Here is a 10,960-nt window from a genome sequence, read left to right on the forward strand (position 1 = left end):
TGCAACTCCCTTCCTGCAACCACTCTAGAAACTCCATAGTCCTTCCTGGACAAATCAGTGGACTTCCAACCATATCCTTCTGGGCCTGAGGGGCAGAAAGGGACACTAACGTGTGACAAGAGGAGCCCTTGTCATTGGCAGCTGACTTTGATTCGTCTTAGTTATGAGACTTCCACCTAAAACTGCTGGGAGAAAGTCTTCTGCACTAGAGACACAGTGAATGGCTGGGGTGATCCTACGTAAAGATCAGCTTTGTCTCCCGGCACCACTACTCACTTTCCACAAGGCTTTGGGCCTTCACATCTTCATCCGTGAGTGGCCATGATGATCATAGTATACACCTTGTCAGGGCGTGTAGAGCCCTCACATGGCACCCTCTCTCTGGTTTTGGAGCAAGCAAGGCCATGGAACAGCTCCTCAGATCACTCCTATGGTGAATGGTGGCACATGTGTGCTCCTGCTTCCTCTATGGCCTGGGCAGCTGGAAGGAACTAGTGCCTTCCCTTCTGCAGCCCACAGCTTCCTTCTTGAAATTCCTGGAAAACTCTGGTAGCCAACCTCCAGCTCAGCAGATTCAGGAGTGCTCTGCATCTCAACTTGACCATGACTCTGCCCAGGCAAACAGCTCTCTGGGAACTTCTATTCTCTCTGGTTCCTATAAAAGGCAGGCAGGGCCACCGGCATTGCAGAGAGGCTGAGACCAGGCCGGAAACATGAAGGTCTCTGCAGCGCTCCTGTGCCTGCTGCTCACAGCCGCCATCCTCACCACCCAGGTGCCCGCTCAGCCAGGTAAACCCCCCTCTCCTTCTTTCCTGTCCTCCCTCCTTTATATTTTCCTGTCTTTATAGAAAGCCCTAAGCTGCAATGCCCCACTTCTGAGCCTATCAGAGCACTGGGAATCCTCGGAGCTTCCCTTGAACGTCTAATTTTAAAAACAGAAAGCCAAAGGCCACGTTGGGGACAGGCGGGGTCCCAGCCACCCACCTCCAGGCGTTGCAGAGCCAGGGTAAAACCGTAGCTGCTCACTCCAGACCCAGGGTCTTTTCTTTGACCCTGGCTGATCTTCCTAAACTCTGCACACTGAGGACCGTAGCCAGGACCTGTCACACTGGCCTGTCCTGATCAGCAATGATGCAGCCCCACCACGAGGCTGAGAGAATCCTGAACCACATGTTCCAGGTCTCCCCCATCTCAGGTCTCCAGACAGCAGCACTGGACCTAAGGTGGATGAGATGCACTTCTACCTCTTTCCTTCCTTCTCCTACAGCTGCTTCCTGCTCTATCCAAGCTGATAATAACCTAGTACCTCCTAAAAGGCTTTTCCTTTGTGACCTTATTTCTAGATGCACTCAGTGCCCTATTCACTTGCTGCTTCACATTTAACAATAAGAAGATCCCCTTGCAGAGGCTGGAGAGCTATCGAATCACCAGCAGCCACTGTCCCCGGAAAGCTGTCATGTAGGTGGAAAAACCCTGCTCACCCCTGACCTGACCCCACCCTACCCCATTCTCACATCCCCTGATCCAAACTCCCACCCCAGAGCACAGGCATTAGGCCAATTTGGGATCTTATACTAAGGGGTAAGTTTTTGCCAGACTGGGATTATATCATAAACAGGCCCAGAGAGGGCCAGTTCCCATCCCGGCTCCCTGAATGGGTGCTAGCTCACAGTTTCGAGGTTGCTCTGGCTGAGGCCTGGCCAGCCTCTCTGGGGCCTCCAAGAAGAGTGACTACCTCTAGAGTCCTGTTCTTTCCATACCCCTACTTTCTCCGGTCCCAGGGGGGGATCCCTCTCCTGCCACAGGTGGACCAAGCAGGTTTGAGAGGCTGGTGAGGCATCTCTTGGGTAAAACCCCCACCTCTACCTAACTGTGCAGCCCTCTTTCATCCACAGCTTCAGTACGAAACTGGCCAAGGCTATCTGTGCCGACCCAAAGGAGAAATGGGTCCAGGATTATGTGAAACACCTGGATCAAAGAACTCAAACGCCGAAGACTTGAACTCTTCCGGCCATGCTAAGACCCGAGCAAAGCATGAGAAAGGAACCCCTGTTTATTCTCCTTCCTCCTCTCCAGCTATACCCTGGACTAGTTTGACTATAGTTTCAAATGGGGTGCTTTCTGTGTTGTGATGCAAAAAGGTACTATGTCTTAAGTAATATTTAACGTTATTTGAACTGTTGCGGATTTGGGGGTTTATTTCGAATATTGGTGACCTTTTTTCTAAAGCAAGGCCTTGAGCCAGTTGCTTTCTACCATAAGCCCCAGTTCCGACCCTTGTAAGCTGCAGGCAGCAGGTCTGTCTCCTGCCTAACTCCCCAGCTGATGCTCGTGCCTACAAATCCTGGCAATGAAGGGCTACTGCCATCTGGGGAGGGGAGGTGAATGTGAGGTGCAGCTAAGTATGTTATTACAGAAAGGAGAATGCTATTCGTAAGATTGTTGACTTTTTGCAGAAAATACATCTTGTTTGAAATCTCTCGTGGTGGTGTTTTCTTACTCAGCCAGTAGGGGTCGCTCCGAGGGGCACAGGGCGCTGGAGGACCACAGCAGTGGGGAGGACCTCACAGTGGCTGGTGGCTGACCTGGGCTTATCTGACTGTCGTAGAGGGCCTGACTCAGCCGCCCAGCTTCTCACTGGTCTCTGCCTCCCCGTTCCAAGCAGTCCTTGGAGGCATACAGACACTACTCGCACCTGACCTCCAGGGGAAACCAGATGACATGGTTCTCATCAGCATCCACCCTGGAGGATGCCGAGCACAGTCATAGCAAGGATTCTTCTAGAGGAGGCACAGGATGGAAAGGGAGAGGGCCGGGAGAGACTATCCCTGTATGGTCAGAGTTTGGGTTCTGGAACAGAAAAGGTAGTCGTTTAGGAAGGAAGGTGGAGGGAGGTGGTGGTGATAGAGGAAGTGGAATATCAATGTGCAGAGTTTGGAGTCAGTTCCGAAGGCAGGAGGGAGGGACCGTCGGAGGGTGGAGGGCGGCGGCATGCCAGGCAGAGTGGCTTCTGGCCGTGGGCAGGATGGAGCTGGCAAGGGAGAGCTGGGAGCAGTGAGCTGCCCTCCAAAGGCCCCAGCAAGAGGGAAGAGCAGGAAGCAGGGCAGTCGTCGGGGCAGAAGGGAGGAGGCAGTTTCAGAAGAATGGACCAGATCTGTGACCGGTGCAATGCTGGGGAAATGGGAGAAGCCTATCTTACTTAGCACAGGACATGAGAACTTCTCCCCTAAAGCCACTGAGCTGGCCTTCAAAAAGGTGCCAATCCTGAGACCCGGAAGCCACTTCCCTCCCTTGCTGTTCTCTCTGAGCGCCCAGGTACACAAGTCTGAGCTTGCGATTACCCCTTTCATGGGGATGGGACCTCCACTTCCCAGACGTTGGCTTTCCCCGAGACTGTCTCCCACCTCCAGGTGAGCTGTGCTGGCATCTCTGTAAGACCTAAGATCTACTCAGGCCTAGACATCCCCAGCCACCCCCCAGAGGAGGTCCTGCTAACCAATTCTGCAGGATCTGCCCTGAAGGACAGAGGGTTCCCCTACTGCGCCGTGTCAGGCAGTCACTTGGCAACTCGGGACACAGGAGAGAGTTCTGGCCTGGGAGGCAGGAGCCCTGGGCTCCAATACCCAATCTGACACTGACTTGCTCTGTATCCTGAGGCCTGTCTCTGTCCCTCTCCACCAGTCCACCTCATCTCTAAGATGGGACCAGCAACATTTTACGGGCAAATGACCTCACTAGATCCCCTCCATCTAGGGCAGCTGTGACCTTTGGGACTCCAACCCGGGGTTCCCGCTTCCTGCTTCACCATGCCTTCCCCTGCTGCCAAGGGAAGCAAAGAATCTACATCATGACCCTGATTCAATGTCCCCTGCCCGTCCCAAAGACAAAGTCAGTCAGCTGAGACGTGTATGCCATTTATTGGCTCTTGTTGTTCTTTTGGCAACAGTTCCAACTTGTCTTTCCCCAACCCCAACCCCCCAGCCCCCGACTCCAGCTTCTCAATGCCAATCAAGTTTGTACCCTGAAATCCTGTGGGATCCAAGAAGCCCAGGGAGGCAGGAATGGAAGTTTATAGCATTTAAATATATAAAGTGCAACAACATAGCTTATCAGGACTAAGCAGACCTTCCATGACCTGGCAAAGCTGGGTGGAAGGACGGGCATGGGCTGAGGGTGGGGGGCTTGGGGGGGGCAGTTGAAGCCACACCATCTTCAGAGTCCAGGGTGGAAAGAAATCCTCTTGCGTTCACATCAGCAGGCATGGTTTCATAGTTTTAAAATAATCCTTAATCCATTGGGCTGTCTGTAAGACGCATGTCTCTCTACCTTTCTTCATCTTGAGTCTGTGGACAAAGAACAAAGTAGGAGCTGAGTCATGTGATTTGTCCCCCTGGGTGCCACACACAAGTCCCATCTCCCCCACCTCGCTGCTGGATAGCCCCCTAACTGCTCACTCTGGGCCTGTAAAGTGACTTTGTTGCAGAAGACCTGCAGCTGGCACGCTGGAAGGAACACCCAAGCTTCAAGAAGAGCTTGGTGAATTGAGTTTCTCCCTTTTCTGGAGAGTGTGACTCATTGTATTAGGGTAGGGTAAAGCCTGCAGACACTCTGAGGATTAGCTAGTATGGAAATTCCCCCTAGAATATCTCTGAGGGGGCTTGACCCATCTTTTCATGTGTCTGTGTCCATCTGGAACCCTCCGTCATTGCTTTAGATTCATTGTCAGTGTGTGTGTGTGTGTGTGTGTGTGTATTTATTTTCTGAACTCCTCACCTCTTCAACTTGGCTTCTGTCCAACCAAACTATAAACCAATTCTAACTTTAATTATCCAGGTGACCTCAGACAAATCTGCCTACTTCCCTGAACTTCAGTGTTCATGATAATGAAAATGTGTGCCCCAGGAGGGTTAGCCAAGATAATATACGCGAATGCTTTATAGATACTGAGTCGTGATGGTAAGCCACCTCGGTCTAATTTTGTAATGCCCCCGTGATGCAGCCATCATCATCTTCACTCCACTCCACGGATAAGGATTGCAGAGGAGTACTCAGATAACCCAGGTGCAAAAGAATTACCTGCCCGAGGTCACCCAAGACTATAGGTTGGCACATCCGGAAGCAGGAACTAATTGTGAGCCCCCTTACTCTTCCCACTACACAGTAATTCCTAGATGTTTTAAGCAATACCTTCTGGGCATGAAATATTAGGATATAATACTTGGCGCCTTGGGGTTCCAAGAAACACAGGTCACTGCAGGAGCATGGGGGGGCACCCTTCCCGCACCTGCTAAGCAGCGCTGCGCTCACCCCAGAGTCCATACGGGGCTCTGCACCCGGATTTTGGGGCCTCTGCGCGGGTTTAGAAACCTGAACCTGGGGGAGCATCGCCATCTAGCGTCTGCCGTTGTAAGTCCAGGCGGGCTGGCTCCTGCGCTCTGGAGGAGGGGGCTCAGGAATTGACCAGGGTAGGGACACTCACATTAGACCCCTCCGGGAGCAGGTGGAGCTGGTGTGTTTGTAACACCGGATTCTCTGCGGGGCGATCCTCTTCTCTGAAAAGTTGAAGCAACAGTTGGAGGACGACACGTGCACTAGAAGAGAAACACAGAAATGGTTTGCATCTGTTTCTTAACCTGGACTTCGTTCCTCTCATCCAACTGGCTTTAAAAAGAAAAAAGAAAAAAGAAAAAAAACCCTCTCAGGGACAGTCTCCGGGGCATGGAGACCGCATCCAGCCCAGTCACCTAGTTCTGTATGTGGGCGGAGGGTTGGAATTCTGGGGCTCAGCTCCCCACAAACCAGCCGTGTGGCCTTGATCAAGGTGAGCCCTCACCTGGGCCCCAGACCTCCCATCTGTCAAACAGGACCTTTTATTTCTAAAGGGGCTTCCAGTTCTGACATCCCACCACGAGTGCACGGTTTTGGTCCAATATTTGGGTTCAAGGGCTCTGGACCCCACACTCTGGGGGCCCAGTGAGTCTGGTGTGTGCAGGACAATGATGGCCTGTGGCTTTGGGGCAGGATTAGGAACTAATCCTTGGAGTAATTGGAACTAATCAAGGAGTTCCAATTGATGGAATGACAGGGAAAGAGCCTCCAGAACTCAAAGGCTTCCCACCCTCTGTCTAGAATGCCCTCTACCGAGGCCCACAGCTCTGTCTGGGTTCCGGTGCCCTCCCTGCCGGTTTGCACACTCTCTCCTACAACCCACCCCCAAGTGATTCGAATGCCAATCCTGGTTCCTTCCTCCTAGTTTTGTTTTTTTCCTTCCTCCTAGTTTTACTGTTGACACAACATCTTTCACGTGCCTGGAATTAGGTCAGTCTTCTCTCGAAAGCCCTGAGGTCAGGCACTATCCACCCCATTTTATCGACAGAGAATGCACAGTTTGAGAGCTAAAGTGACTTGTCCAAGTCACTGGCCCAACACTTGCCCCACAGTGACTAGCCCAGTCCTGACTTCAGGCTCTACCTCTTATCTGTTACCAGGAGGAGACAGCACCCAGCCCCCTCCTCTGCACCTCAGGTCTCCCAGTTTGGCCTCAAGAGCTTCAGAGCTCCCTGGATGAGGCAGGGCCTCCATTTGCTGCAGCTAGCAGCTCAGCCACTGTGCTTGCCCAGACACCTTCTCCCCCATCCCCACCCCAGCCAAGTTGTCCATTCACCCTCCTTAGGAGGACTTCTTCCCAGAGGAGGCGAGACACAGGCATTGAGTTCAGGGAGAGCCCTGCCCGCAAGCCCAGAGTGCCTGCCTGGGTTTCTGCCCTCCCCACAGAGGAGCAAGGTGACTCCAGCCACACTCACTGCTCCTGCCGTCCACATCATGCAGCCACATTCCAGCCAGCAGCAGGCACGCCAGGGCCACGGTGATAAGCTTCATTCTGTGCAGTCTAGCTCAGACCTCCTTGCCGTGGTCTCGATGTGTCTGGTGAAGCGAAGAGCTTGTCCCTGGCCCATCTTGAAGTGCCCGGAGCTTTTATTAGAAGACTTGAGTGGGGTTTCCCAGACCCTGGTGCAGAGGTGGGGGAGTCACAGGGAGGAGAGATAATTACACCAAATGACCACATGGAACACTCCTTCCCCCATCTTTCCTGGGTGGTGTGAGAGGGATGAGGAAACTTCCCCCGAGTGCAGTAGCAGATAAAAATCTTGAGAGAATGAGTAGGAGTTGTCCCGGTTGAGTGGGAAGAGGAGATAGGTGAGGGAAAGAAAGTTGCCTGTGGCTCCTCTGACCCCACCCATTTCCGTCCTAGGCTGGAGCTGCTGGCCCTGAACATGATGGAGAGGAGGACCAGGGCTGAGGCACACCTGTGCTCTATCCCAGGTCTGCAGATCAGCGGTTGCACAAACTCATGTAGCCCCAGTCACATAGACTGCAAGACGGAAATAGTGACGCATGTCCCAAAGAGACACCACGATGGAAGTTAAATGAGAGCCACTAGGTCAATTGCCCAGCCCAGATCATTGCTCTTGCTATTTTTTCAATCACTCTACTTCTCAACAGCTTGCTCTGCTCTGGATCCTCAGGGAGCCCCAGGAAAGACAGCTGCCATTACGAGGCAGTGCCCAATCTCGAGCCGCTGCCCTTCAATTCACAGGTTAACTAGTAAAAGCTGCACAGTGTAAGGTCAGCAGTGGATGTGCCATCTGGAGGGGACTGGGGAGGACCAGGAGCTGCCCAGGACCATCTGAGAGGTCTCCTGGGGGAATGCTCTTCAAGCAGAGCCTTCTGCAGAAGGGCTGAGGTGGGAAGGACATGCCACCAGAGTTAGGGGCTTGTATATGGGCAGGGAGGCATGGAAGGAGCATGCTCATTCAGAGATGCCAGAGGAGTAAAGAAAGTGAATTGGGTGGGGAAATGGTGGGAAAGAGGATGTGGCTGTACAGCTACGGAGCGGCCGTGTCATGAGGACATTGTGAGTAGTGCTTGGCATGGAGAACATCGTAGTAGGTGCTCCAGCAAAGGTAGCTGGGCCGAACCTGTGTATTAGAATCGTCAGGCATTATAAACCATAGAGGTTGACAAGACTGATCTACTTTGGTCATGCACTCTCCAGCTCAAAGGTCTGCATGGCTCCCCATTGTCAACTGGATGAAGCACAGGGTGCGCACCTGGACTTTCACGGCTCCTCGTGCTAGGTCTCCAAATTTGAATATTTGCAATTCCCTGAACATGCCAGAAGCTTTCCTACCGTTAGGATTTTGTTCCCGCTGTGACCTCCACCTGCAAGGTCCTCCTTACTGTCTCCCTCTGTGGGCTTTCTATCCTTTTCAAATACCACCGTCCCCCTTTAGAGACTTCTGCTGTCCCCAGCAGATGAGCACTCAGACTCTTTCGAAGCCCCCTGTGACCTAGATGTCCCACCAGAAAATCTTATATCCCTGCTGCCTCCCCCAGCCCAGCCCAGTGTATTCTCCAAACTAACACCTGGGCAGGGGAGAGTCCTGGCATATCAGAGTTGAACGGGTCCTCAAAGACCATAAGCAGCGCAGGCTTTTAAAGCTTCCTGGGAGAGCGTTTGAAAAAATGCTAATGCCTTAGCCCCATTTCAGAATCAGAATCAAAACTTATGTGCCTATACATGTTGAGGGGGAAAAAAAAACTCCAGGAAATTCAGGCACCAGAAGAATCACGTATCCAGTACGGTCTCTACATGTTACAGATGGGAAAAGAGGAGTCTCGGGAGGAAGAAATGGACTTACTCAAGGTTGTACTGAGAATTTGTCACGGAGATGGGACGGACAGTAGACTCTGAGACCATCTGATCATCTGAGCTCTGTGCGTAGCCACCTCTGAGAACACACCTCCAGCAAGGACCACAGCTATCGGCTGCTCTGCTTGTGTTCCCATTGATCCCACCAGCTGCTGCCTGCCACCCAAAAAGTACCTGAAGTCCTAGAAATCACTGATCCACTGTTGCTGCTCTGTTAGTCTCTTTGTCCTTGCAGACTGATGCTTCTGTATTCCTTTACTGTCATTTTAGCAGGCTGGGGGGAGAAGGGAGGTAATAGTACTGACTGTAACCATGTAGCCCTAGGGGCGCCTGGGTGGCTCAGTGGTTGACTGTCTGTCTGCCTTTGGCTTAGGTCATAATCCTGAGGTCCTGGGGTCGAGTCCCGCGTCGGGCTCCCTGCATGGAGCCTACTTGTCCCTCTGCCTCTCTCTGCGTGTCTCTCATGAATAAATAAATAAAATCTTTTTTAAAAAAATGTAGCCCTAGGGCTTTCAGACTCACTTGGGACGTGGAGAGAAGCAACATGGCCACTCAGAAAATTCCTCATTCTTGCCTTCCTCCCAGGCATGCTGCCTGGCCCACTCATGAAGGGGTCAGGGTGCTGCCCCTCCAGAAACTTACTTTTCCTCCTCCTTCTCACTGTGTCCACCACAAGCCCAGGATGGGAAAAGAGGAACAGAAAGATTTAGTCATTCTCTCACCTTCCCCTCAGAACTGGGTGGATCCAACTGGAAGATCTGATGACCTAGATGCCTGGAGCTCCACATGGGCATCGCCCATATTCCAACTTGACATCTTCTGCTGTAGGCCTGCATGAAGGCGAGTGCCAAGTAATAACTCGATAAAACATGCTGGCACTTGGGACGCCTGGGTGGCTCAGTAGTTGAGCATCTGCCTTCAGCTCAGGGCGTGGTCCCAGAGTCCTGGGATCCAGTCCTGCATTGGGCTCCCCACAGGGAGCCTGCTTCTCCCTCTGCTTATGTCTCTGCCTCTCTCCCTGTGTCTCTCATGAATAAATAAATAAAATTTTAAAACAAAAAATAAACACCATTAAAAAAAACATGCTGGCACTTACCCAAGATGGGGCATGTTGGCATGGGATGGACTGATAGATGAGAAATACTCAGCACAAACACTGAACCTATTATTCATAGCCAGGTATAACCCTTTTCTTAGTTAGAGGTTTAAAAACCAAGAAGTGCCTGTAGGAGGGTTTTCTTACTAGTTAACTTCTACAAAGTAGTAAAAGATACTGACAGGATGGTTCCAGACTGGAAAGAACTCTGCTGGTGTAGATCCATCTCAAGGTCATTTCCTCCGGTGGTGGGGGTGTGTGTGTGCAAGAGTGGACTTGCACAGACTGGAGCCTGCTTGCTCTCCAGTTATATTTCAGCCTGATCCTTACCGACCAGGACACAGAAACCCATGGAGGAGGAGTCCTTTGCTCAGTATCACGGCTACAGAAATTCTGGCCAAGCTTAGTCCATCTTGGGGACCAAGTTTTCCCAGTTCCCTCACTTAGAGAGGATGTATGTTACGTCTTCTAAGATAACCGGGTCAGATCGCAGCCCTACCTCTTGTTAGCTGTGTGACCTTGGGCAAGTAATTTAATGCTCCTGAATTTTAGTTCTATCATTATGAAATCCGCGGCCAGCTGGACTGGTGCAGGACTGTCCTCATTATTTTGAAGATAAGCTCCCAACACTTTAACCCAACTTTGTACTATTTGCAGGATTCCATGAGATTTCTCACCTGGTCTTAGAACAAGGGAGGAAGAAAGAAAGTGGGGGAGAGAAAGAAGGAGGAGGAAAGGAGACAGGGGAGAGGAAAAGAAAAGAAATTTGTATCATTCAAAATCATTGTGAGGCACCTGCTATACACTAGCTCCTGGGGATATGGTGGGCACAAGGTGGGCACCGGCCCTGCCCTCGTGGGGCTTACAGCATCCCTCAGGGAGGCAGGTACTGAGAACCACCCTAAACTGTAAGTGCTCCAAAAGAGACAGAGCGTCCTGTGAGCTGCAGAGCACATGGAAGTACTTCCCCCGGGGCCTGACACATAGTGAAAGATGCTCACTGAAACTGCTCTCCTCTCCCCTTCGCCCCTCGATCCCGGAGCAGCTGACGCTTCATCACGTGACCTGGGGGCTGCCACCACCTCCCCACCCAGAGCTGGGACCACCCCACCTGGTCCCTTTCCCTTCTACCCAGTGCTGCCCAGGCACCC

The 10,960-nt window shown here is 52.0% G+C and overlaps 2 protein-coding genes across 2 annotated transcripts; one reads left to right on the top strand and one right to left on the bottom strand.

Annotated features, from left to right (window-relative positions):
• The first annotated feature begins 625 nt into the window (after window positions 1-625).
• On the top strand, window positions 626-2,481 carry LOC144285274 (C-C motif chemokine 13). Its single transcript, XM_077850427.1, has 3 exons — window positions 626-789; window positions 1,344-1,458; window positions 1,896-2,481. Exons 1-3 carry the CDS (start codon window positions 714-716, stop codon window positions 1,999-2,001), a joined length of 297 nt encoding a protein of 98 aa, XP_077706553.1. The 5' UTR covers window positions 626-713; the 3' UTR covers window positions 2,002-2,481.
• A 1,525-nt stretch (window positions 2,482-4,006) lies between these two features.
• Window positions 4,007-9,059, bottom strand: CCL1 (C-C motif chemokine ligand 1). Its single transcript, XM_077850429.1, has 4 exons — window positions 8,888-9,059; window positions 6,804-7,008; window positions 5,480-5,591; window positions 4,007-4,343 (listed from the first exon to the last, which is right to left on the bottom strand). The coding sequence occupies exons 2-4, from the start codon at window positions 6,877-6,879 to the stop codon at window positions 4,247-4,249; spliced, it is 285 nt and encodes a 94-aa protein (XP_077706555.1). The 5' UTR covers window positions 6,880-7,008; window positions 8,888-9,059; the 3' UTR covers window positions 4,007-4,246.
• Window positions 9,060-10,960: the final 1,901 nt, after the last annotated feature.

Source organism: Canis aureus, chromosome 16, assembly GCF_053574225.1.
Source record: "Canis aureus isolate CA01 chromosome 16, VMU_Caureus_v.1.0, whole genome shotgun sequence".
Taxonomy (NCBI): Eukaryota; Metazoa; Chordata; class Mammalia; order Carnivora; family Canidae; genus Canis; species Canis aureus.